The sequence below is a fragment of the Pyxicephalus adspersus genome, chromosome 8 (genome assembly GCF_032062135.1).
Source record: "Pyxicephalus adspersus chromosome 8, UCB_Pads_2.0, whole genome shotgun sequence".
In the NCBI taxonomy this organism is placed as follows: domain Eukaryota; kingdom Metazoa; phylum Chordata; class Amphibia; order Anura; family Pyxicephalidae; genus Pyxicephalus; species Pyxicephalus adspersus.
This window is the reverse complement of record NC_092865.1, coordinates 12,050,643-12,074,676: the sequence shown is the minus strand read 5'-3', so window position 1 is coordinate 12,074,676 and position 24,034 is coordinate 12,050,643. Positions and strand designations below refer to the sequence as shown.

The window sequence follows — 24,034 nt, the reverse complement described above, 5'->3', positions numbered from 1 at the left end:
GATTTGGAATTTGAGGGGGGGATGATGATGAGTTCTGTTTTATCCAGGTTGAGTTTCAGGAATCGGTCAGACATCCATGATGAGATGGCCGACAGGCAGCATGAGACCTTATCCAGGACTGTTTTAGGCAAGAATGACGGTCACTGGTTAAATATGTAATTTAAGAAAGTAAAAATTGCACTAAGGCATAGCAACTAATCACAAATCAGTGAGTTGTCTATGGTAAGCTTAAAAACTATTGCTTTACATTCTTTCAACTGTTCTGCTGAATAAGGTTAGCCAATGATGGTCTCATGCAGGGGTCCGCAACCCCCGTCTGACAGGTGGACCGCAGCTCTGGCCAGTGCACCCCCCAGCGGGGTCAGGAGAAGAACCCTGCTTGGGGGGGGTGCACCGGCTAGAGCCACGGACCACGTCTCCAGTACGCATTGGAGAGAGTGGGTGGGTTCTAGTTTCATGACCTCCCCTTTCAGTAACACACGGCTCCCCACGCATGCGCGCTCCAGTGTTTGTACATTTAGTGGTCTGCGAGCTCCAAAATGTTGGGGACCACTGCTCCAATGCTACTCAAAGACCATAAAAAATAAATTGGACCTTCTCCCATGACTCCAAGACCAGCCATTATTTTTCAGGAAATTTTATTCAATGGATAAAGAAGTGTGATCCCTTTTCTCATTTAGAAGAGGGAATGATTGGGCCAAATGGTTAAATTATATCTGTAAGAGTGTTTCCAACAGAATTGCTTTTTATGGAACCATAGGAACAAAGTGGCTCTCTTAACTTTAATATTGGTCACTGAGCTGCGAGTGGAATTGGGCTGTGTATGGCCATATAAGCCTCTTATTTTATACAGGAGGCTTTTTTAAAACATGAGCACCATTTTAATTATAATTTATAGATTGAAATACTGCAAGCTACTTTTAAGAGTATATTCCAGTACCAATTATTATTGATTCACATTTTCAATTGTGTAGGGTGTTGGACCAGGCTAAAACTCCCCTTCCATCCTGTGGGTTGTGACCAGCTGGAAGAGGAAGCATAGGGAAGGATCTAGGTCAATATGGGCCTTGACCACTGCCCTTCCGGCTACTTAGCTTTGGGTCTCTATAGTCATGGCAGAGTCATTTCTTCACCACTGAAGCCTTTAGACCACAGTGTCTAGCATTTAATACAACATTTTTTTGGTCTAATCACTTTTACATAATATACCACCTCTCTCTAGTCTAGTCTTCATTATCTATACCATCCAAAAGCCTACTTAGAATACTATGCCAATATGTATACACGCTTACACAAAATTACTAATTGGGCACTGAGCTGGGAGTAGAATTGGACTGTATATAATCAGGTAAGCCTCTTTAATTTATACAGGAGGCTCATTTAAAGGATAAGCTCACTTTTAGTTTGAATTTATATATTTAATACCACAGGCTAGCCAAGGAGCTCATAAGTATAATCCAGAACCAATCTTTTGATGATACATACTTCCAAGCATGTAGAACGTTGGACAAGGCTGAAACTCCAGCTCCATCTTTTTGCTAGAGGCTGTAACCAACTGGAAGAGGAAGCATAGGGGAAGGGTCTAGGTCAATATGACCACTGTCTTCAGGCCACTTGGCTTTGGGTTTCTGTAGTCATGGCAGAGTCATATTGTCATTACTGAATTCTTTAGATCGCAATGTCTGGTGTTTCATACAACACCATTTGGTCCAATCACTTTCACACAACACACCACCCCTCTCTGGTCTTGTCATTATTACCTATAACTTTTTTGGTTTAACTGGTCCAAAGCTTACTTAAAATTTTATGACAATAAGTATACAAGCTTACATGGAATTACTAATTGTTCCAAAAGAGGGGCAAAGAGAAACTTTAAAAATTTCCATACTGGGTACCCATGCTGGGCTAAGCAACAGGTTCACTTTGTAACCAACCCCACCAGCGGCACATACTTACTCATATTTGAAAGTATAAAGTTAGGAGAAGACATTGTGTTTAAATTGGAACTGTTTCTGTTTTTAGCACTGAGCAACTCAAATAAAATCTGTGAAATGACACAGTTACTGACATGTGTAGTATGCGTACAATGTCAACACCAGACTCAAATCTTTGTATAAATAGTGTAGAGCCAAGCCTTGTATGGAATTCATTATCACACAACTAACTGAGAATAACCCAAGGAAATTCACACAGAAAAATTAAATCACTGTAAGAAGATATTATACTGAGATACTTTCTGTGACTCTAAGCTGGACTGGTGCCTTCTTGTATTGTTAATCTTTAGATTGATCCCCATATTTCTGTGAAGTCCCTTTTGCATCCATGGACCCAGACTGTACACATGGCCTCAACGTCTGCCCAAGTCAAGAATAAAGCAGGCTTTTCCTTTGCCAATGTTTACAGAAACTGATGCCAAAATCTCAACTATTTAGTTATAAATATCAGTGAACAAAAACTCTGAAGCTGGCATCTTGTGAAATATTATTCCACGGCCAACTCAATCTCTACTTCAGGCCAACTCAACCGCTATTTCACATAAAATAGCTCTGACTTGATTCTCCAAGACCATATATTTGGATTTTGGGCTGTACAGTGAGAATTTGATTTATCACCATTGGAATGAACTGTCTGACTCCATGCCCAAAACTCTTTATTTAAATATACCGGTACATGGTATCGGCATGGTGGTTCTGAGGTTAGCACAAAATCCCAGGTTTGAATCTCGGCCAAGAAGTGGAGTTTGCAGGTTCTCCCCATGTTGACTTTGGTAGGGACATTACATTGTGAGCCCTTTGAGGGACTGATAGTGAGTACTATAAAATACTATTTATTAATAGTAATAATCCTAAATAGTCACAAAGGATAGAAATCCATTTTGTTTACATATGTTTAGGTAAAAACAGTTCAGTATAATCTTTGTGCTACAGAATAACTGTACAAAAAGCAAAACTATGGAAGAAATCCAGCAAGCCCACCCACTACAGGCTACCTGCAGAAATGGGGGCAGATACAACACCAGTCACCCTGCACAACCAATAAAAGTGACAGTGACTGTTTTTATTACAGGAAACTCCTGCAGAAATGCAATAATAGTCAATCCCAAAGCTTTAATTCTGAATAGCCCACATTTCATAAATATATGATCCTGCACGGTACTATGCCTTCCTGTGAGGTGTTGACCACTTAGCATTCCCAGGGTAATAGGATGGTGAAATCACACTCTGCACAAAGGATGTTGGGAAAAATAATTATATTAATATTTTTCATGTTATCTAACTTTAGATAACTGTTATCTAACACTAAATAAGTCCTTATGGGGTAGAGATGTATGAATGATACAAGGACAATCTACACCCCAACCACCGGTCCGTTTGACAGCTGGGCCGCAAAAGCACAGAGACCAGTGCGGCTCTGGCTGGTGCACCCCCCAACAGGGTCAGAAGAAGTGGGGTCACACTGGCCAGAGCTGCGGACCATGTCGCCCATATGCATCACAGGCTCAGGGCGGTGGTCCAGAGACATAACCTGCCCACTCTCCCATCGTAGGCTCAGAATAGGCGGGTTCTGGCATCATGATGTCACTCTGGGGGAAGTTTCTTTTCCTTTGAGTGACACATGGCTCCCTGCGCATTTGTGGTCTGGAGTCCGTAAATCTAGTGGTCCGTAGGCTCCATAAATATGGGGACCACTGATCTACACAATACTGGGCAGGTGGTTGGTGGAGCCATTGGCTCCAACACAGTATAACCTAAGATCCTGGTGTGGCCACTATTAGTCAATCTGTTGTCATGCCCTGCCAGTGGACCTCAGAATGTGGATCTTATGGACAAGTAGACCTCATATTTATATGTCAAAGTTATTCCAGGTGCTCTTTAAAGCTCAATTTATTCTTCAGTTTTATTCAGCTAAATATTTTTTATGTGCATCAAAACAAAGGTTATGCAAAGTCTTACAGTGGACAAGTAGCATGCTGTATGGTAGGATCAATGCACTTTGTGTGGAATCATTATGGCTGAGACTGGACATAACCCCCTAATAAGTCAGACTTATAACTCTGCAATCAGTAACTCATGCTCCTTGATTATTGGAGAGATATCTTACGTACACTCTTGCAATGGTCCTCGTCCGGTATTCGGCCCAGGGGCGATATTGGAATAGAATCTGGCGTGTGGACAGCGCCCGTCGTCCATCGTCCGAACGACCGTCCTGGAGGATTCACGGATGATGGATGACGAACGATCTTATTGGAAGTGATGGGGGAGAGCTTGCAGCAGAGTGCCGCTCCGTCATTTTCCCCCTCCCCTCTCCATAGAACAGAACGGTGCTATATGTACAGCACTTGTTCATGCATCGGGCAGCAGTTTGTCATTGGAAAGGATTATGAAAGATCCTTTCCAATGACAATTATTGCATGTGTGTATGCAGCCTAACTCTGACTCAATACAAGGCATTTCTGACCTCTATAGAGAGACCTCTATGCTTCTATGCTTCCATGCAATGAGCAAAGGACCTTCTCTGCAGCAGAAGTAAAGAACCTCTGAAGCTTTGCCCTACCTGCTAGCTGGCAAGGAACTGGCTTTTCCACTGAGGCAGTAGCTGCTTTTTAAAGCAAACAAACGATAACATTTTAACCCTTTGTTTTCATATGCCTGCATTAATTTAAACTGAAAATAAACTTTTGGTCTTAAAGCCAATTTCAACCAATATTTCCATTTTGCCTCAGCCCCTTCTTGCAAGGCCATAATAAAGTTTTCATCGTTTTTGGACTTAACAGTGATACTGGTTCCAAATTGATAATTTTAGTGTGATTATTTTCACAGGAGCCCTCAAGATACGTATGAAGCTAACGTCTGATTCAACTCGTTATCGGCCATTAAGCATTGCTCCAGCTGCTTTCCAGTTATTGTGGAACTACAATCCCCAGCAAAGCCAGAGAGGCAGAAATTAGTAACACAAGGCTATTTAAGGAAATATAAAAACATAACTTCCAGTAACACAAATAAAGCTCCTTCAGTTTGTCGTCTTTGTCATTTAGAGCGAGAAGAGCCAGCTGAACCCAGTTCTTCCAGTTCGCACACTGCTGGAATGACTGCACTCTGACTCCTGTGTCTATTAAAAGATACATTGCCACATAGCTAGACATTTACACATCCTACCTGCCAAGAGATCAGCTACTGCACTCACTAGAAAAACATTCACACTCAACAGAAACTGCAAAGAATAACTGCATCAAAGTAACTGGCACTCAAGTAACAATGTTACTATAACCAGTCTAAAAACTACAAACAAATGCACAAAACACAACAAAAAAGTAAAATGAGGAACTGTTGATATTTTTATGTCTCAAATTCAACTCTGGTGTTGATGGATGAATTTAGTCCAGACACAATAAAAAAATCATAGTTTGTACACAAAAAACAGAACTAAACGCTAAGAATAAACATTAGTAACCAGGCAGGTCCTTTATTGCAGAAGATACAGGTGATTCCGGTACTGCAATAAAATACGTTTTCTACAGAAACCAAAAAGATTTAATATCACCATTATCAGTTCATGTTTGCCTTTTTATATAACCTCAGTTTTCTTTGCAGATGAACTGTCTGCAGCCTTCATGGTGATCTATGTAAAGCAAATCATTGCTGATCACAGAACAAATCCCCGATTCATGATGCTTAGACAGGTACAGATTCTAAATCAAATAAGGATCTATTCAATGGATTGTATTTTCAAAAAACAAACAGAAACATTTGCAATTACCTTTTCACTCCCTCCCGATAAGCTACGGTGGCAGGAAGCCATGTTGCTTTTTAAGCTAGTAAAATAGGATGCCTGGTAGGTAAAGCTATACACACATTAGATTTCTGTTGCTGGAAACAATCTTTCCTAATTGTTCCCAGAGAAAGAACAATAAATGAGCAATGCACACAAAGCACTATCCAGTCCTATGGAAAGGAGAAGGGGGAGGACGAGCAGGAGACATCCCGCAGCATCGTCCCCTAGGAAATATCAGCAGTTTGTACATTTAGTGATCTGCTTGGTCTAAATCCACTTGGTGAATCACTAAACAGCATCTGGGAGTTGTTATACAGTTTTCACCCAAGACAATCACTATCGTCTATTTGTGCCAAGAATTATCTAGCATATGTATGTAGCTTTAGACATCTAAGTAAAATAGGTGGGAGTTAGGGTTAAACTAACGTCTAAGCTGGAGAAAGGACCCTTACATTACACCTTCTTTTGCACTGCAAAGGTTAATTTCTTGTTTTGTCTGGGGGATGATGAATACGGTAAACTACTTTAAGGTGAACTCTGGTTTGAAGAGAAAGCTACCCTAGCATTGGGTCCTCATACATTTGGTAAGGAATATACTGTATGGTAACCTTTATTATTAATTATTTTCTTTGTCCCTCACAATTAAGGAGCATAAATCTATAATATATATATGACTGGTGATCCTACTAGTCACTTATATCAAGCCTGTTCTGTTTGTTCTTGACCACACTAAGCAGAAAAGCAGATTTGTGGTAGTGTGGTCAGTTTGTATCTCTTCTTCCTTAAAGTAATATACTTGATGTTGGAAAAAAGCAAATCTTGCCTGTAGTCAAAACCCCCCAGCCAGCAGGGGTCACTGTCATGAGAGAATCAGTCTCCGCTCCACTGCACAGAGATTGGGAAGAATAGTGACCACCACTAACAGAAGATAAAAGTTTTTTACTTTGTATTAGTTTAATTATAGGTAATTATGTTTTTCATCATTTATTTTAGAGGGATAGAAATATGAATAAGAGGAAATATTTTATTTCTTGCAAGGGCCTAATTTAAAGGGTGGGGGCTAGAGTGGGGAAACTGGTTTACGGGTTAACACTATGGGGGATAATTTAGGGACCATTAGGTCCCTGCATTTAATATAAAACTATACCCCCAGCTGATACAAAAGATGTGCTGCACTGCAAAGAGTAGAGTGACTGGGAGTAGAACTTATTAGGGTATTGCTTCTCCTTTCACTGTCCAATCACAGCATTGGGATGGGGGAGATCAGTAAATGAAAGTAAAACTGCAGTGAAGAAAAATAAGGGCCATCTCCTCTGCCTAAAAGGGCATTTCTTTGTGGCAGATCTGCATACATATCAGGACTGAATAAACAAAACAGCTTTACCTTTAGCAGGTATAGCAAATAAGATAAATGTTGATAATCTTCCATTAGCTGGAATTTAAAGCATACCTGTCATACTTGTTTCAGCTCAGTGATTATAAATGTATTAAAAGCACTGGCTCAGCACAATCAATAGGCAGCTAGAAATATTGGAAGAGAAGTCAGCAATGGCGGCCCATATGTTTCCTCATGGCAGGACCGCCATCAGAAATGTTTGGTTCCTCCACTCCCACATCTAAAAGTTCCAGAATTGCAAAAGTCAAAGTAAACTCTTTTGTTTGGGGAACGTTTTGTCCTATCCTGATGGCAGCCCTGCCCTATGGTATCCAAACTCAACAGACCTTTTGTCTTTAACTCTTTAACACAGTTCCAATATTTCTGCCTGGAATGACTTTCTGAAAAGTTTTATAGAACATCTGCACAGTTCAGAATATGTTCCTGTTCTATGTTATGTATATGTTCTTTGACATTTTATGGCCAACTGACAACTCTTGTTAATATGTCTGCAGAGCAGCATTGGTTCAAATGTCTCAGTTTTCATGGATGAGGACAATATAATTTTACAACCTTGGTTTGTTGGGTTCCCATGTTGACAAAGAAGGTGTGGAATGTTTTACAACTTCACCGATGTGGGAATGGATGTGGTCAGTTGGCTGTCAGGCTTTGTCATGGTACTCCAGTATTAAACTGCGGACAAGCCCTAGATTTCATTACTTGTGACATATATTTGTCATCATTTTGAATAAAACTCTAGGCTTAGTATAGCTGTACCCAATGTGACTTAGTGATCAGCAAATGTGATTGCAAAGCTCCCTTCCTCATAGAAAAGAGCAGCACAATACTTACAATACTTACTTTTAAAAATATATGATCAGACAGGTCATGATTGCAGAAAAAGACAGGCAATGTCCCTTCTGCAACAATCCCTCTTATCTACCTAATCATTTTAGGGAACTGTGCAGGCCCAGTTCAGCTTTGGTTGCCAGAATACCCAGAAATCCTGGCTTCTCTTGCGTGTGCTGAGAATAATTGAATGCTTGCACGTCTGCATGAGAGTAACTTTATCCCGGCCCGGTCAATCAAGTTGGCTGTATCCAGGAAGAGAAGAAGGACAAAGATGGTGGCACCCTGTGACGGAATGGGGACAGATGAGTATTATGGGTTTAGTTCCAGTTTAATGAACCAGCGATTGCACATTATACACCGGGTTGTCCTGAACCGCTCACAGCCTTAACTATCTTCAATCATTCCTAATAGGCTGCTGGTTTTAGGGGCACGAGGAAGCAATAACTACACCACAACCGCATCACCAGTATGAACATAACCTATCGCTAAATTCAAACACAGTGTCAAACTGCAAGGCTGACAGCTATCAGTCAAACAGCAATTGCTGCTGTGCAGACAGGGGAGGCAAACAGGATTGCATCGCGGACAACGATTTTTGCATTAGGCTGTGTTGGAGATCTTCAGACTACAACTGCCGAGGCCAAAAGCTGCATGTTGTTTTGGCAAACTGCACCACAATCTCCGGCAGGCACGTGCAACTATGTGCAATTGCATGCAAAAAAAAAAAGGACCCAAATGCTCGTATTCACTTGCATGGGAGAGGTTGGGGCTGTGGTTGGGCCTGTAGCATACTTCTGCAACTTACCGCAGGTCTAAAATCACCCTAATTTGTTGTCACCAACACTACCATAAGCCAAAACTTTTAACAACAAAAAACAATAGGGGGCTCACAATACTACTTTTGCTGATTAAATCTCAAGTTGCTGGTCTTTTTTCATGACCACACTCCTAAAAAAGTAAAATAAAATACTTAATTTTCTTTATTGAACACATTTCTGGGTAAATTGGTTCAGGTAGTTGCACACATTGAGGTAATTGAAGAATCCAATGATAACATCTCCAGTTCTAACTCCTGCCCTCTGGCACATTTTACTCCTCCCAGGGGCTTTTTTATTGAGGTTTTGCCCAGCAGTGAACCCTATAACGAAAAATTGAAGTAAAATAGCCTGAAATATATTTTTATGTAGGCTAACCCTTTAATGATATGAAAGCTTAGCTCACTCCACCAATCCACTGTATAGACATTATAGTGCACAAGCACCTAAAGAAACTCTATCATAAAACAAAATACCTGAGTCACTGGATTGTGATTGAAGTGCAGTAATGTGAGGGCAGTGACCAGGTTTGACCTTATTGCTCCAGAAATAGAATATGGCATATAAATAAGGAAATTCATGCTTCCGTCAAAGTCTAATCAAGCAGGTGTTTTGTTTTGCCATAGGCTACTGATAAAGAAAAACTCCAGGAAACTAAAAAAGGCAACTGCAAATACAGGATCGTAATCACAAGTCTCTACAACTGGCGCTGTAGAGAGATGGAAGAACAGGTGTTTTTGTGCAGCAAATATTTGCAAGAAAATATGCTTGTGGATATAGTTGTCATAATAGACATGAGAGAAGAGAAGAGAGGAAAGAGGGAACAACAAGAAGAGAGAAGAGGAGAGGGAGAATACAAAAATAGAGAAAGCGAGAATGAAAAAAAAATGGAAAGTAAGAAAGAAAAAGGGACAGGTGGAGAGGAGAATGGAAATGTGGAGGAGAGAAGAAGGAACAAGAGAAAGAGAGATGAAGGGAAGAGGAGAAAGGAAAAGAGAAATGAGGTGGAAGAGAAGAGATAAAAAAAACACAATTCACAGTAAAGGAGAGATGAAAGGTAGGGAAAGAATGTGAGAGAAAGTAGACAGGGGAAAAGATTAAGGAGAGAGAAGATAAGAAAGAGTAAATAACAGATGAGAATACAAAAAGATAAGGAAAGTTTGAAAAGAGGAAAAGAGAAGAGTGACATACAGAAAATTAGAAAAAAAGTGGATGAAAGATGAATGAAGAGGAATAAAAGAGAGTGAAAAGGGAGAGAAGCAATCAGGAAAGAGTAAAAGTGGAGAGTACAAAGTAAAGGGGAAAGAATGAAAGGAGATGTTGGGCAGGGAAAGAAATTGAAACTGAAATAAGAGAAGGGGAGAATAAAATAGAGGACAGTGAGCACAGAAAAGAAGAAAGGAGGGGAGAGTAGAAGAGAAAAGAAAGGGGGCAGGAGAGAGAACAAGTAAAGATGAGAGAGGAGGGGAAGAGAAAGGAAGGTGAGGAGAGGAGCTAGTAGGAGGGGAGAGGAGCAGGGGTGTGGTGGGGCCAGCAGGTGTGAATTCATGACCACTTATTTTGCAAAATTCTTTGTTGGTCTGTGGCTCTGACCCCCCCGCGGGGTCAGGAGTAGAACCCTGCTGGGGGCGCACCAGCCAGAGCCGGGGACCATGTATGGAATTGCAGGCTCAGGGCGCTGGGAGGGTTGTCACACAACCTCAGACCTGCGCTGGAACAGTGGACAGGTTCTGGTATCAAGACGTCACTCTCGGGGAAGTTTCTTCCCCTTTGAGTGACACATAAGCAGGGGTGTAGTGGGGTGGGCAGGTCACGGATAGTACCATGCCCACTCTTCTTTTTTTATGACTACACCCCTGGAGAGGAGGGGAAGAAAAGTAAGGAGGAAAAGAGGGGTAAAAGGAAGCAGGAAGATGAGAATAGAAAAGTAATGAGGGAGTGGGGAAAAGGAAGTGGAAAGAGGACAATGTAAAGTAAAGGGAAGTGAAAAGGTGAACGGTATGGGGGAAGGTTGCAAGGTGAGGGTAGAAAGAGGAAGGGATTGAGGTGAGAGTAGATAAGAGAGAATTACAACAAGAAAGAAAAGTGAGAAAAGAAGAAAAAAAAAGCAGCAAAAGGTAAATGAAATGGAAGAGTAGAAAAGAAAAGAAAGGGAAATTAGAAGAAAGCGTAAAATATAGAAGAGGGGAATAAAAAGTAAAGGGGAGTGAGGGGCTAAAGGGTAAGGGGAAAGGACACAGGGAGAAGGTAAGCATTAGAAAAGATTGGAACAGACAGCAAAGCTAATTTTTGTGTCTGAGATTTAAATTGCTATTTACTTGGCACAGATACATAGAACATCACATTCCACATTTCCTGTGCTATTTGAGATGGTTCTTTAAATACCTTGTAATGTTTCTTTTTAAACATGTAGCAATGAAAGTTCTTTGCTTGTGGTTTGTTTGACTACATAATTAGTCCTCAGGCTAGAATTACACTGACAATTATGCTGTAGTAGAGCTCATGCTGCAATTTGCAGGGGAGTGTCCCCACAAGATGACCAATTTATTGTAATCTTCTTCTTCATACAACAACGAACTGTGCACAGAAAAAATCCTTCCTGTGTACAGCTATTGTCTGTCCAACAAACTGACAGCAAATACCCTGGGATAAGTTTTATTATACCAGTGTATTATCAGTCACTGTTCCCAACAGCCTTTGTTGTCCATATCCATGTCAACAAGATATAATAAAGAATGGTATGAGCGTTGCCAAGATAGTAGGCTTGTCTTTACAAGTTTATATATCAGACTTTGGGCTCAAGCTACATTTTAACTGCTTAACTGCATGAAAATAACTTTTTCCTGCTTAGTGTGTGAGATACCCAAGTCAACTGGAAACATTGTACAGTCATAAAAGTTGCTACACGGTGATATATTATAAGTTTGTGAAAGATCACAGACCTGTAATGAGTAAAATAATGCAAGGACATTATTATCTATGATATGCTGGGCTCAACTGTGCTGCACCATCTTTGCAGGAGAAAATGTATTTAAATAATAAAGTGTGTTTGAACTATAACAATCTATAACAACAACTTGTTTTATTTTGGACTGGAAAAGACATCACTCCTTTAAATTTCAGCCCATTTAAAACAAGCCTATCATGACATTTTTAAATTATATGAAAAAGTGGCTATTTCTTTTAATTTTTAGGGAGGCCTCCTCCCCTTCTGTCTTTACGGTGCAAAGGGGAAACCCACAGCCTGGGCTCCTCCTTCTGCCCATGCCCAGACTGGGGCATGCATCTTCAGAGGCTTTCCTATAATGTAAAAAAAAGTGCTCAATCCCACGCATGTGCAGTGAAAGTTCCGGTGGTATGAAGGAGAACCCAGGAGAGCGAAGAAAAAAGATGGCCTTGTCTGGCGTTCCATCCGGAACTGTAAAGAAGGGAAAAGTGTCAACGCCGGATTCGCTGGGCTAAGTTTGTGGAGGGATTGAGGGCTTTCCACTTTCAAAGGTGGATGATTGTTTTTGTGAAAGCTCCACTTTAAGTGCCCTGTTTACTGCATCCAAAAGCCCTAATGCTGGTATTCTGACCAGCGAAATGTGTTGGCATTTTAAAGTTTGTTCTGAATCAATTTTCAGTTTTGTTTATATAAACTTTACAGAAGCTCTAATCCAAGTGTAAGACATTAGGCTACAGCCAAACTCTAGAACAAAACAGAGAATGCTCAAGAGGTTCTGTTGCCAAATCCATTGTTAGATTGATCACATTGTACAGTTAGGACAAATGTGAATGATGACAGAATTGCTCAAGCAGTAAATTGCAGTTTTTTCTTAGGTAAAGATCTTAGGTAAAGATCATAAAGAATTGAATGGTTGGTTAAAGTGAGCACAGCTTCAGAGAAGCATTACCAGTTAGCCTTCTTCAATCCTTTAGTAAATTAGACCCAAAATGCATGTGTGATAAGCATGCATGAGTATTGATGACTTCACCTCAAAAAATAATCATTAGGCAAACCATTCATCATCACATCCATCATATGAATGTGGTATTGAATGAAATGGACAAGCATTCACAACATCAATATGGTATTTAGTATATACAGGATACAACAGCTTGCAACTCCAATATGTGTTCTAATAAATCCTCCCAAAGGGGGATCGTATGTGTGTTCCTTGGCCCCCTTCCCATACTGTGACCTCTGACCTCCAAGAATAAACTGAATTTTTGTTCCCATAGAGTTGAACTTTACCGTCTGGGGACTACTGTAAAAGAGCGGAGGGGACTTCATGCAATAAGTAAGAGCAGATGTGATTCACACACTCACTCATTTCATTCAATGCAAAAAGCAATTTAGGATTTGCTACAAGATATTTAAATGTATGTGCAGCATGGTGGACGATTCCCAAGCCTTGCAACTACAGGGTCCCGGATTCAAATCTTGACTTGGTCACGATCTTTATGGGGTTTGTATGTTCTTAATGTATTTGTATGGGTTTTTCCAACATTTCAAAAACATACTGGCGAGTTAAATAGCTTCCAAACAAATGGCCATTACCTATGACAGGATCAATACACCATAGGCTCCTCTGAAGGACGGTTAGGGAAATGACTATGGACTTAATGGTTAGGTAATATGTCTGCACTGTATAACTACACAATAATACTCTCATCTTTAAAGCAGACTATTAATAATGTGGTTTCTTGCTTAATATTACATTCTTATTACTGTCTAAGTGTTCTTTTTTTTTCTGTGTGTTCAGTGATTTAATTATGATGTACATATAAGTGCCTAGGGCTACTCACATTTCAGCTCTTTTGTTCTCATCAGAGAATCCTAATACTTGGCTGCTATAAAACAATTAGGCCACCATTCCCAGCAGCCTATTGTTTCCCAATGTAAGTTGGCAGCCACTGAAAAAAAGACTAATGCCAAAATGGTACGCAGCTTACAAACCGAGAGTGCCCTGCTCCACATACTGTACTCATACTTACTGCTCCTACCAAAGGCCAACTGACTTGTGTTGCCCCGTATTTCCCCCACACATACACATACCACAGTGGCCTGCTAGCCTAAAACTATGTGCAGACCTAGGATAATAGTCACCCAAGACGAATGGTCATGCTCTAACATTATTCAATAATTGCCCCTCATTGCCCCTGTGGATTGAGGAATGACGTATCAGGAGCCTAGTCTGTTCACTCCTATGGATGAGAGTACAGCAGGGTGCTACTTGCTCGTCCTTCCGGTCCCTTGGAACAGAATGTTGCTGTGGGTGCAGTCCTCATTCATTCATCTGTCATCGTTTCTAGCAACAATCCTCTGACATCATTACAAATCTTTAGTGAATGTGATGAAAAACCACTTTGCAAAGAATACCCAATTACCTGAAAAAAGCAGAATTTATTTTTGCTCATGATAGGATGTTTGATGTCTTCCCACATTCACTAAGCTAGGTGAAATATCCCATAGCAAACAGAAGGAGTGAAGAGTCCCATAATGAGAGCTTGCTCTGTGTATGTGTAATGGGAGTAACCACAAACAGCAGATTACACTGAGCCTGGTTGAAACTTTAATTGTAGATTGACTTTTAAATTATTTCTAATATGTGAACCATTTTCCAGTACATCAAGTACAGCAGAATGACTAATCAATTACTTCATTTTCACAAACAACGCACATATAAAAAAGGTTACAATTAGGTAGATGATGAGTTTAATGTGTAATTGGAAAGATGACTATTGACCTATTAAGTATCTGAGTTTTCCTTGCTGATACTGCTTTAAGTCCCCATTTGGAAAGTGTTATTGGGTGGCAATGCAGGAGCCAAGTTGGGAGATGGGGACAAGGTTGTCGTTTTTTAAATATAAGTGCCCCAACAAAGACCTTTATAGCAGGATTACCAGGTGTTATTTTAATGAAAGTATGCAGAGTGATGCAGAGTAAGAAAATAAAGTTAAACCTAAATTCCAGTTTTCATTTCTGTCTGGCACAGTTGTATTGCCACCTCTCATGTACTGAAATCCCTTGCTCTTACTGATTTTATTGCCCATTGTTGATTCTACCATTATGCATTGCAACAAGTTACGGTAGATAAAGCCCATCTCATTTCCTTGCAGGAAGTCCAGCATCATTTAGCCCTTTTACTCCCCTAACCTGACCGCCCATGGCCTTCCCATTCCTTTGAATTTTGGTTCAGTTAAGTCGGTTCTGATCTGTTAGAATGTAGCAAAAAAGAAAAGATGATCTTGGGAGGGTAATTTACAAAACAATACAAAGGGGTCTCTGACACACTTACCAGCTCGCCAAGGAAATAAGAAATCCAAACTGAACTACTAAAATCAATTTTTTGTTTCAAACTTAGTAGATACCGAAGCCATAATAGTGCACAAACTATGCCCTACAACCATATAGTAACACTTACAAGTATTGCTGGTCTTTTAAAAATAAACTGCCAGTTAAGTTGCCCACGGTGACTTTTAAACACGCCAGCACCATCAACTTTTGCCAATATCTGCTCCCTTGCTCCATGACAGTTTTATTAGGACAGGGCCTATGGGTATGGAGGATCATGTTGGCAAGTATACAATACTGGAGGTGGACTATAAGAAGGCATTGCAAATCTGTGTTGCAAGGGCAAATGACAGGGTCTCTTTAAATCTTCAGCAAGTAAATACTATATAAAACAGCATCTGGTAAGCCCATTTTGGGTACAAAGCTGATGGAGCTTTGTGCATTATATAAAGACATAATTGATGGTTTGGACTGTGCATGGATGGAGTTTTACTTTACAAAGGTGCTGAGAAAAGATCTTTGAGTGATTTGTATAACCATTGCAGTCCCTGAAAAATGTATTCAAATGCCAGCATGTGCTTTATGCAAATATATTGTACAATAGACCTTCTGCATGCTGGTTAGCAGCTTGTTTAATGCAAAAGCCCAAAACTCCAAATAACATCTGTGTTTAACATTTGCAAACTGGAGCTGAAGGGTGTTTGTGTCATCATAGGGTCCCTAGAGTACAAAACCATACTATACCTATAAAAGAGGTAAAATACTTATCTTTTCTGGAAAGCAGCAGGGACTGTGGACCCACTTGAAAGGCCAACAAAAAGGTAAGTATATTGCCTCTTCCTTACAAGTATAATATTGTATGCAAGTGACGCTTTGAAATTAACTGTTATTTAAATGTATTCTCAGAAGCCAACAAGGATCCATTTTGTGTGCACCAAATGCCTTTTCAGATCCAGATGTTACCCTCATAAATTTGCCTTTGACATAACCACTGTCCTGAGTCGTGAGAGGGACCCATTAGGCCCACCCATTATAGGCTGCCTACGCAAAACCAAAGGAGGGGGCAAATACAATACCAATCAACATGCTCAAAGGTGAGAGTCTTATTACAGAAAACTCCTGCACAAAGGCAAAGTTTTGTGCTGGATTACTCCACAAATCCATAAAAATGCACAAAGTATACCAAACCTAAGATGACATCAGAATATACATGCCTTTTGTATTTAGACAATATTCTCTTATCCCAGAGTTATGCTTTAAGGCAGCTGGGTGGGCAAGTTAGCAAAATGGTTCAATAGCTTTACTTTCATAAAATGTTATGATTCATGTGTATGTGAAAAAAATCCCATGAGCGAGGTAATCTACTAGCTTACATAATCATATCTGACGCCTAAGGGCTTCTTCATGCAATGGCATTATTACTCAGCGTGTTGAAGCATGATAAAGGAAGAAAGAATTTTCCAGTTTCTTATCTTTATGCAGTCTTTATTTGCATTGAAGGTACAGTAGATCATCCAAACCCAATCATTAAGCAAGGACTGGCCACTGGACACTCTCACACCAGTATTGGCTGCACATTTTTGCTACGGACCAGCTTCCTAACCGTGGACCATGCCTGTATAATGTATGTCAGCACCAGGACCGTCTTTGATGGCTAAGCACCCTATGCTCCCACCCGCCCCACCTTGCACCTGTGTCCCCACCTGGGCTTCTCTGTAAACCAAAGCAGCTGCTTCTCTTCCTCACTTTATAAGCAGAGTAGAACAGGAAAGCGTAATGTAATATCCATAGCATACCTGTTCCAGCATCTGGTGGATTCATATAATGTGACATCACTGTTTACAAATGCCGGGAACAACTTTATAGATTAATCTCCTGGACACTGGAAAAGGTGAGCTATGGCTAGTTCAGGATGCTTCCCAGCACTTTTGGCATATGGGAATAGGAAAGGAAGCAACAGTTTGGTTTACACAAGGGAAGGCAGGTTGACGGACATGCAGGGTCCAAAATGGCAACCCTTCATTGGGCAGAGTTCTAAGCCATTTCTTTATGTACTTATTACTAGAAATGGTCCTGAACAGTATAGCCACTTGTAGTCCACTATAAGGGCACATTTGACCCTGTTACCGATGTCAACACATAACTTAAAGGACACCTGGTGTTATTTTATAGATTTGAAAGATTTCAGAAATAATCACAAAAGGTTGGATATTTAATACATTGAGTTTGCCAATAAAAAGTACCATTTAAAGAAAGTTAATACTAACCTACAAAAAAAAGAATGCTTTGGTTAGACTTTTGGGCACCTCCAGTTTGCAACTTTAGTCCCTTGGCTCTCCCCCTTCCTCCAATTCTCAGAAACTCCTCCCAATCTCTTCTTATGCCTTCCAGTGATCACATCAAGCTGCACCCTACCTGAGGAATCTGTTAGTAAATGTATTAGACACTCCCGTGAAACATATCCGTACAGTCAGACTCACCCAAAAAAAGAACTGTAAACTGACCAGCTTTATCTCCAAGGCCAGAGTTGTCTATTTTATAGGCTGTCATTAGAGCTGGAATTTATGGCATAACTTCCCCCCTTTCCTTGGAGACAGATGGTACTAATCAGCCCAATTACTTATCAATTCATCTACAGCTATTAGTTGTCATTACAATCTACCAAAGAAACTAAAAATTAGACTCCAGGATGGAACAAGACATGAGAACAACATATTAGATCTAACCCAGCTTGTGTTTGGCTTGCAAACCGTTTTGTAAACATTGATCAAAAGACACAAAGCTTGAAGGAAATCACAATGAAGTCTATGAGGGGGGGGGTGGCTATATATTGTGCTAATCTGTAGGGTTGCTATGCAATCTTTTGTCAAAAAAAGCCATGGGAAGCTGGGTACTACCATGGGGGTCATGTACTAATGCCATTTAAATACATTTGAACAAAAACAGTATCTTGACACTCATTATGTCCACTCAGCTCCAACACATACAATAAAATGACTTCTGTAAAACAGGTTGTTCCTGTTTTTAGCTGAAAACCTGTAAACAATACAGCAAAGATCTGGAGGATTCACCATAAACCAATGGTAGTGGTGAACCTTAATATTGTCCCTTTAAATCAGCTTTGGTCTTCCTCAGACACTTCCTATCTCTGTGCACAGCTCTCTGGTATATCAGCAGGTATTTTTTCATGCTTGGAGATATGAAGATATACTTGACGTATTGAAGATATGTACTGCATATGCCTAAGGGGTGGTTTTCTAATACTCACCAAGACCACATTTTACAGTGCCATGTAAAACGTGATTTGTTCTAATTTAACCAGAAGTATACCTAGAAGTATGTAAAGAATTATATACAAAACAGCTAGCTATTTCCATTGGGACAGATTGCTATATGGACACATGTTGGAAAAACCTGCTGTGTAATTACCAAAGCATGAAACTACTCATTATTGCTTTGGAACTAATCCCTACACAGCACGACTGTTGCAATGCTTGTATATATAAACTATAGCAGAAGTAGGTTACCTCCTTAAAAACTACATAAGAATTCGGACCTCCTTTTGCCATTAGCTCCATGTGCTATGTGTCAAGCAGCATCTTTTACTAAATACCATATATAGGGGGCCAGAGATCTCATTGGTGTCTAGACATGGGGAAGTATTCCCAACTGTACTGGTTTATGCCTCTTTCAGAACCAAGTTCCTCTGTCCCTTTTTCCCCTGCAGTTGCCCTTCCTTCTTGGTGGATATGCAGGATGCCCGGTGCAAAAAATATTTTGTTTAATGGGATAATGTTTATTCAATAGCTAATTCCAAAGCTGGTTGCATTTGTGTTGATAAATGTTATGGACACTGATCACAGACTGCATTCTGATTGTATCAAGTATGGTCCTCTGGGAGTGTTTTGGGTCAAATTAAAAATTCTTTATATGCAAGTTTAAACATTTTTGGAACCCCCACAAACTTTCTTTGGTTGAAAATCTTTAAATTCCACGTTTTCAATGGCAATGATTCATTCTGTACCTGAGAATGTATGCTGAATATCTGAATCACTGTTTTATAAATAAGTATGGAAATGGTTTTAGCAGCCACTAACAATTAAAGAATCACCAGTCAGCAAGCATGCAGCATCCTGCATGGGGCTGCAGTGACCAGCGAGCCTGACTACTGGCCACCAAGACTTTCTCAACACTGCTTTTGACAACCTATTAAGGAGTATGTTGCAGATATAAAGTGCATAGAATACTTTTTTTTGATAATTGCTGTTTGCTTTTCCATCTATGATATTGTGGACCAAAGAAAAACTAGGAATCAATATTTGTCAGACTGAATGCCATATCCTACGGCCATTTCAGACACAAGGTTGACCACAGATGTTGTGCCACAAGCTCAACTGTGGTCCCAACTGTTCCTCTTTTTATTTTGTGCATGGAGCTGCAGCTTTTCTTCATCTAAAAGAAGAACTCTACCATGGCAATAACCGTAGGCACAGCCATGTGCAAATGTGTTACCTGTGGTCCACACAGCAACAGTTTGCTATGCACCCAGGAGCAGCCAACTGTCTGTTTTTTTACCACAGGTAAGAAAAGAGTTCTAAGCTTCTTAAAGCCGTGACATAATCTCCATTAGAATGGTTTAATGATCTCTTTTTTTCCTTCTACCTAATACTGACATGACATCCAAGATGGCAGCACCCAGCCTCAGTCTTAGACCATTTGGATGTCGACACACAGTAGACTTATACTGGTAAATAACATGCGAAATGTACTGTAATGTAAATGCTCTTTTTAAACACACTTTAAATGTAGTACACTGAGCCAAATATCTCTGTAAACATGGCTATTTGCTAAATGCAAAATTTGGACCTCAGTTGTCTTATGAATACATTGCCCAGTTGCATACAGAATGCCAGCCAAAAAACATAGGTGCTGAATGGACTTTGTCATCCAGCACCTATATCAATTTAGCTATAGGAAAGGCATCATAAGCACTTTAGACCTCTTCTGGAATAAATGCCAGCGACACTAGTTACTTGTCCCTTTTCTTTCATTTGGCTTGAAAACCAGCGCAGTATGGAGCACATGATGTAAGTTGAATCCTGTCTGTGTATGGGACTTTACCATGATATATCCATGTACCCCTGCTGAATCCTTCCAGAAACTGTCATTCCTAAATATTATTTCCACGGACAGTCTGTACTAACACGGGTACTTATTCCAGCTTTTACCTGTGCAGCAAACTTCAATACTACCACTTCATATCTGCTACAATGAACGATCAAATAATTTTCTTTATATTTCAAAGCCCCCTCTTGAAAAATATTTCCTTACAAAGCCAAGAAAAACACAGAGATAACAAAAACTGAATGTAAGATTCTGGGAAAAAATGTCCAAAACCAAAGCCAAGTCCCGAAACAGTCCCCAGGGATAAAAATTCCAAACCTGAGCCCTGGAAATCGGAGAGAGCTGGTTACGTCACCACTAGATATTAGATAGTGTGTGAAGAAACCGGCAATTTGTCTATGAAAGATTTTTTTGTTATAGAAGAATGTCATCAGGTGAAATCAATCTGTAGAGCTGGAAGACTTTCATTTACAATCTTTTGTCTGGTTTATCTATTCCATTAAGGTAACTGAACAATTGGATACAATACACGTGCTTATTTCTCATACCCGGAAAACATGATCATCTAGTACCTTTGCCATGCGATGAGTAATGCTAGGAATACGTTATACGATTTTCTGTTAATTATACCTAAATGAATATTGCGATCAGTTTAAATCAACCTTTGGGACCAATTATTTGATGTATCGTCTATTTGTTTAACAAATGAATCAAGATCGTAAGACAAAATATGGTTTTGATTTTAGTATGAAGGTTGACCAGTTGACAAAAAAAGCCTTGTCCTATTGATTTTTGGTTGACATTCTCCCCAAAAATCAAAATAACGATAGAAAATGGAATTGTTTTATCATCCTTTCATTGTTATCAGCTTATTGATTGTTTAATCGATTGAAAATATTGCATAGTGTCTTTCTCTGCCTTTTAAGACTCTGCCAAGCTCTCTCTGATTTCTGTGCCTTATACGTAAAAATGATACAATGACTCAGTGAAAGGAAACTGGTAATGGGCACCCAATTCTCAGTACACATTGCCGACGACTATGGGTGAGGCTCTTGAGTAATGTGACTCGCTGTTGACCTTTATACCAGCCCTGTCTGAGTTAAACTCTGAACCAAGACAGGTTAACCAGTGACTATTCCCAGCAATGGCTAGAATTGAAAATATTCCCCCCACACCATAAAAAAAGTGATCTTACCTCTTCTGGGGCAAGCAGGAAAGCCTCTGCGATTTTGGCGTAAAGTTCCTTGACGTTGGTGAAGCCCTCAATCCTGCCGGTGGGGCTTCCATGTGCCAGTTGAGTGTGGAAGACCAATTTGGGGCGCAAGCTGACGGGTGGGGGAGGCAAACCGGGCGCACCGTTGGCATTGGATATCTCTTTGGTGGCACTGCTGCCAGCTGTCTTGTTTTCCACCTCCTCGCTTTCCACTAACTTGGAGGAGACCTCCTTAGCCTTCTTTTTGATCTTCCCTCTCAGTCCCAGAGGCATGTTTGCAGTGTAGGGATGCAGTGATGGGTCGGAATTAATTAAGCCCCTGGCTCTTGTTCCTTGTCCTCCCCCTCCTCCTCCTGCTGGCTGGAAGGTGTCTCTCTTACCTGCTTGTCACTGAGCCCGTCTCTTTGCATGCAGACAGGTAATACACTTCCTGTTTCACTGGGTATATGTAAACTCCCCTGGAACTCTCCAGCCCTCCCAGTCCTCCTCCTCCATATACATCACTGTACTTCTCTGCAAGGATGTGCAGTATGCAGCCCCTCCTGATCCTCTCCCCTCTGCTCTCCCATCTGTTTCATCCAATGTCATTGACTCTCCCAGTAACTCTTTTGTCACTGTTATACCAGCCATACAAAAGTCTATATAGAATTAATTTGTTACATTTTATCCACATGGTAGAATCAGGTCTGACCATTTTTGTGTTTATGCTTTTTTTGTAACATTTTGTCCCAGTACAAATCTACCACGTTATTACTTTTTATTTATAAAGCGCCAACATATTATGCTAAGCTGTACAATAAATAGAGGGGGCAGATGATAAATCTGCATCTATAACAAATAATGACAAAGGAGAAGAATACTTGATTCTTACAATGTGCATGTATAGCCAAAACATTTTTACTTTTTATTTATTTTTTAATATTTTTTTAATTTTACATACCCCTGCCAACTTTTTTTTGTTGTGAGTTTTTATTTTTCAGTTGTTTACAGTAGCATTTTTTTAGATGCTACATAAAGCATCTATGGGTGGTTTGACACCCTAGCTGACTTCATAGACTTAAAGCAGAACTAAACCCAGTTTTACTCTCCTGTCCTTGTTCTGCTACAGGAGCCACCATTCTCACCCTTTTTCTCTTCCTGGTTCCAATTTTTGGCCATATTGATTAGCCAGGATGAAGTAACTCCTGCGCATGTGCTCACGAGTACATTCAGTTCTGCCACCCATAGGGGAAGATGGAATATGTCAGGCATCCAGACAACCAATACTGTGCAGCTCAGCAAATTTTAACAGGAGAGACAGTGATCAGGCAGGTAAAATGTTTATTGCAGAAGGACATAATCTGTAATGAAGAATCTACCTGTTTGCAAATGTTTACTGCTTATAGAGCAAGTAAACTGAAAAACAAACTCACCTTAATAAGCAACCACGCGGTGAAAAGGGACTTGATGCTTTCTGGAACCACTCCACGAACCAGGCGCAAAATATGCTTAACTGCTCCCTTTCACTAGAATGGTACAGGTTGTAACCACAGTGAGGCCTGGGGAAAATGCTGCAGTTCACCATGGATGTGAAATGGCGTGTAAAGTGTTAGGGTTTGGGAGGCCTGGTGTGGGGGTTACAGGGAGCATAATATGAGAGATACAGGAAGGGTGAGTGTAAGCTGTCCTAGTTGTATAGGGAGAGTTAAAATGTGGATTACAGCAGAGGTCCCCAACCTGGGGATCCGCAGACCGGGGGGCCGTCTAACAAGTGGGCCACGGCTCTGGCCGGTGCACCCTCAGCGGGGTCAGGAGAAGCACCCTGCTTGGGGGGGGTGCACTGGCCAGAGCAGCAGACCATGTTTCCCGTATGGATTGCAGGCTCAGACCTTCGATGGGAGAGTGGGTGAGTTTCGATATAATTTTGTTACTCTAGGGGAATTTTCTTCCCCTTTAGGTGACTCCTGGCTCCCCGCCTATGCACGGTTCGGAGTACGTGAATTTAGTGGTCCGCGACCAGCAAAAGATTGGGGACCACTGGATTACAGGAAGTGTTGTATAGGCAAGGCTATGGTCATAAGAAGGATTAGTGAAGGGGTTACAGGGAATGTTGAAGCAGAATTAAACTTGTTGTACTCACCTGTCCCCATTCCATCTTCAGGCACCACCATCTTCAGGCACCACCATCTTCAACCATCTTGATTGGCCACGATCACATGACTCCATCACATGCATTAATTTCTGGCACACGCACAGAAAGCAAGAATTGCCTGTGCATGCAAAGTACAGTTTTTTGACAGATACCTGAGCAGATTAAGCAGGTAGTAGTTGCAGAAGGCACATCACCTGTCCATTACTGCAATAATGACCTACCTGATTGTGAATTTCTAAAAGTGAAATTTTAGTTTTGCTTAAATGTTAGCTTTAGTATAAGAAGGGTTGGTATTAGTGTAAGGGTTTCAGGAAAGGTTAATGTTTCATGATTTTATATCAATCCTCATTCTGTGTTTCCAACTTAATGTTGCATTTCTGTGGAATGTGTTCATCTAGTGAATAAAAAGCTGCCATGTCTTGCATCTTCATTTTTATCTTCTTTCTGTTTCCTTAACGATCTCTGAACTCCT

At 40.5% G+C, this 24,034-nt stretch overlaps 1 protein-coding gene across 1 annotated transcript in view; it reads right to left on the bottom strand.

Annotated features, from left to right (window-relative positions):
* The window catches only part of GIPC2 (GIPC PDZ domain containing family member 2), a 58,232-nt gene extending 36,333 nt beyond the window's left edge, over window positions 1-21,899 (bottom strand). The window contains exon 1 of the mRNA XM_072419525.1: window positions 21,414-21,899. Coding sequence (XP_072275626.1) covers window positions 21,414-21,704 — 291 coding nt within the window. The 5' untranslated portion in view covers window positions 21,705-21,899. The remainder of the gene's footprint in view (window positions 1-21,413) is intronic.
* Window positions 21,900-24,034: the final 2,135 nt, after the last annotated feature.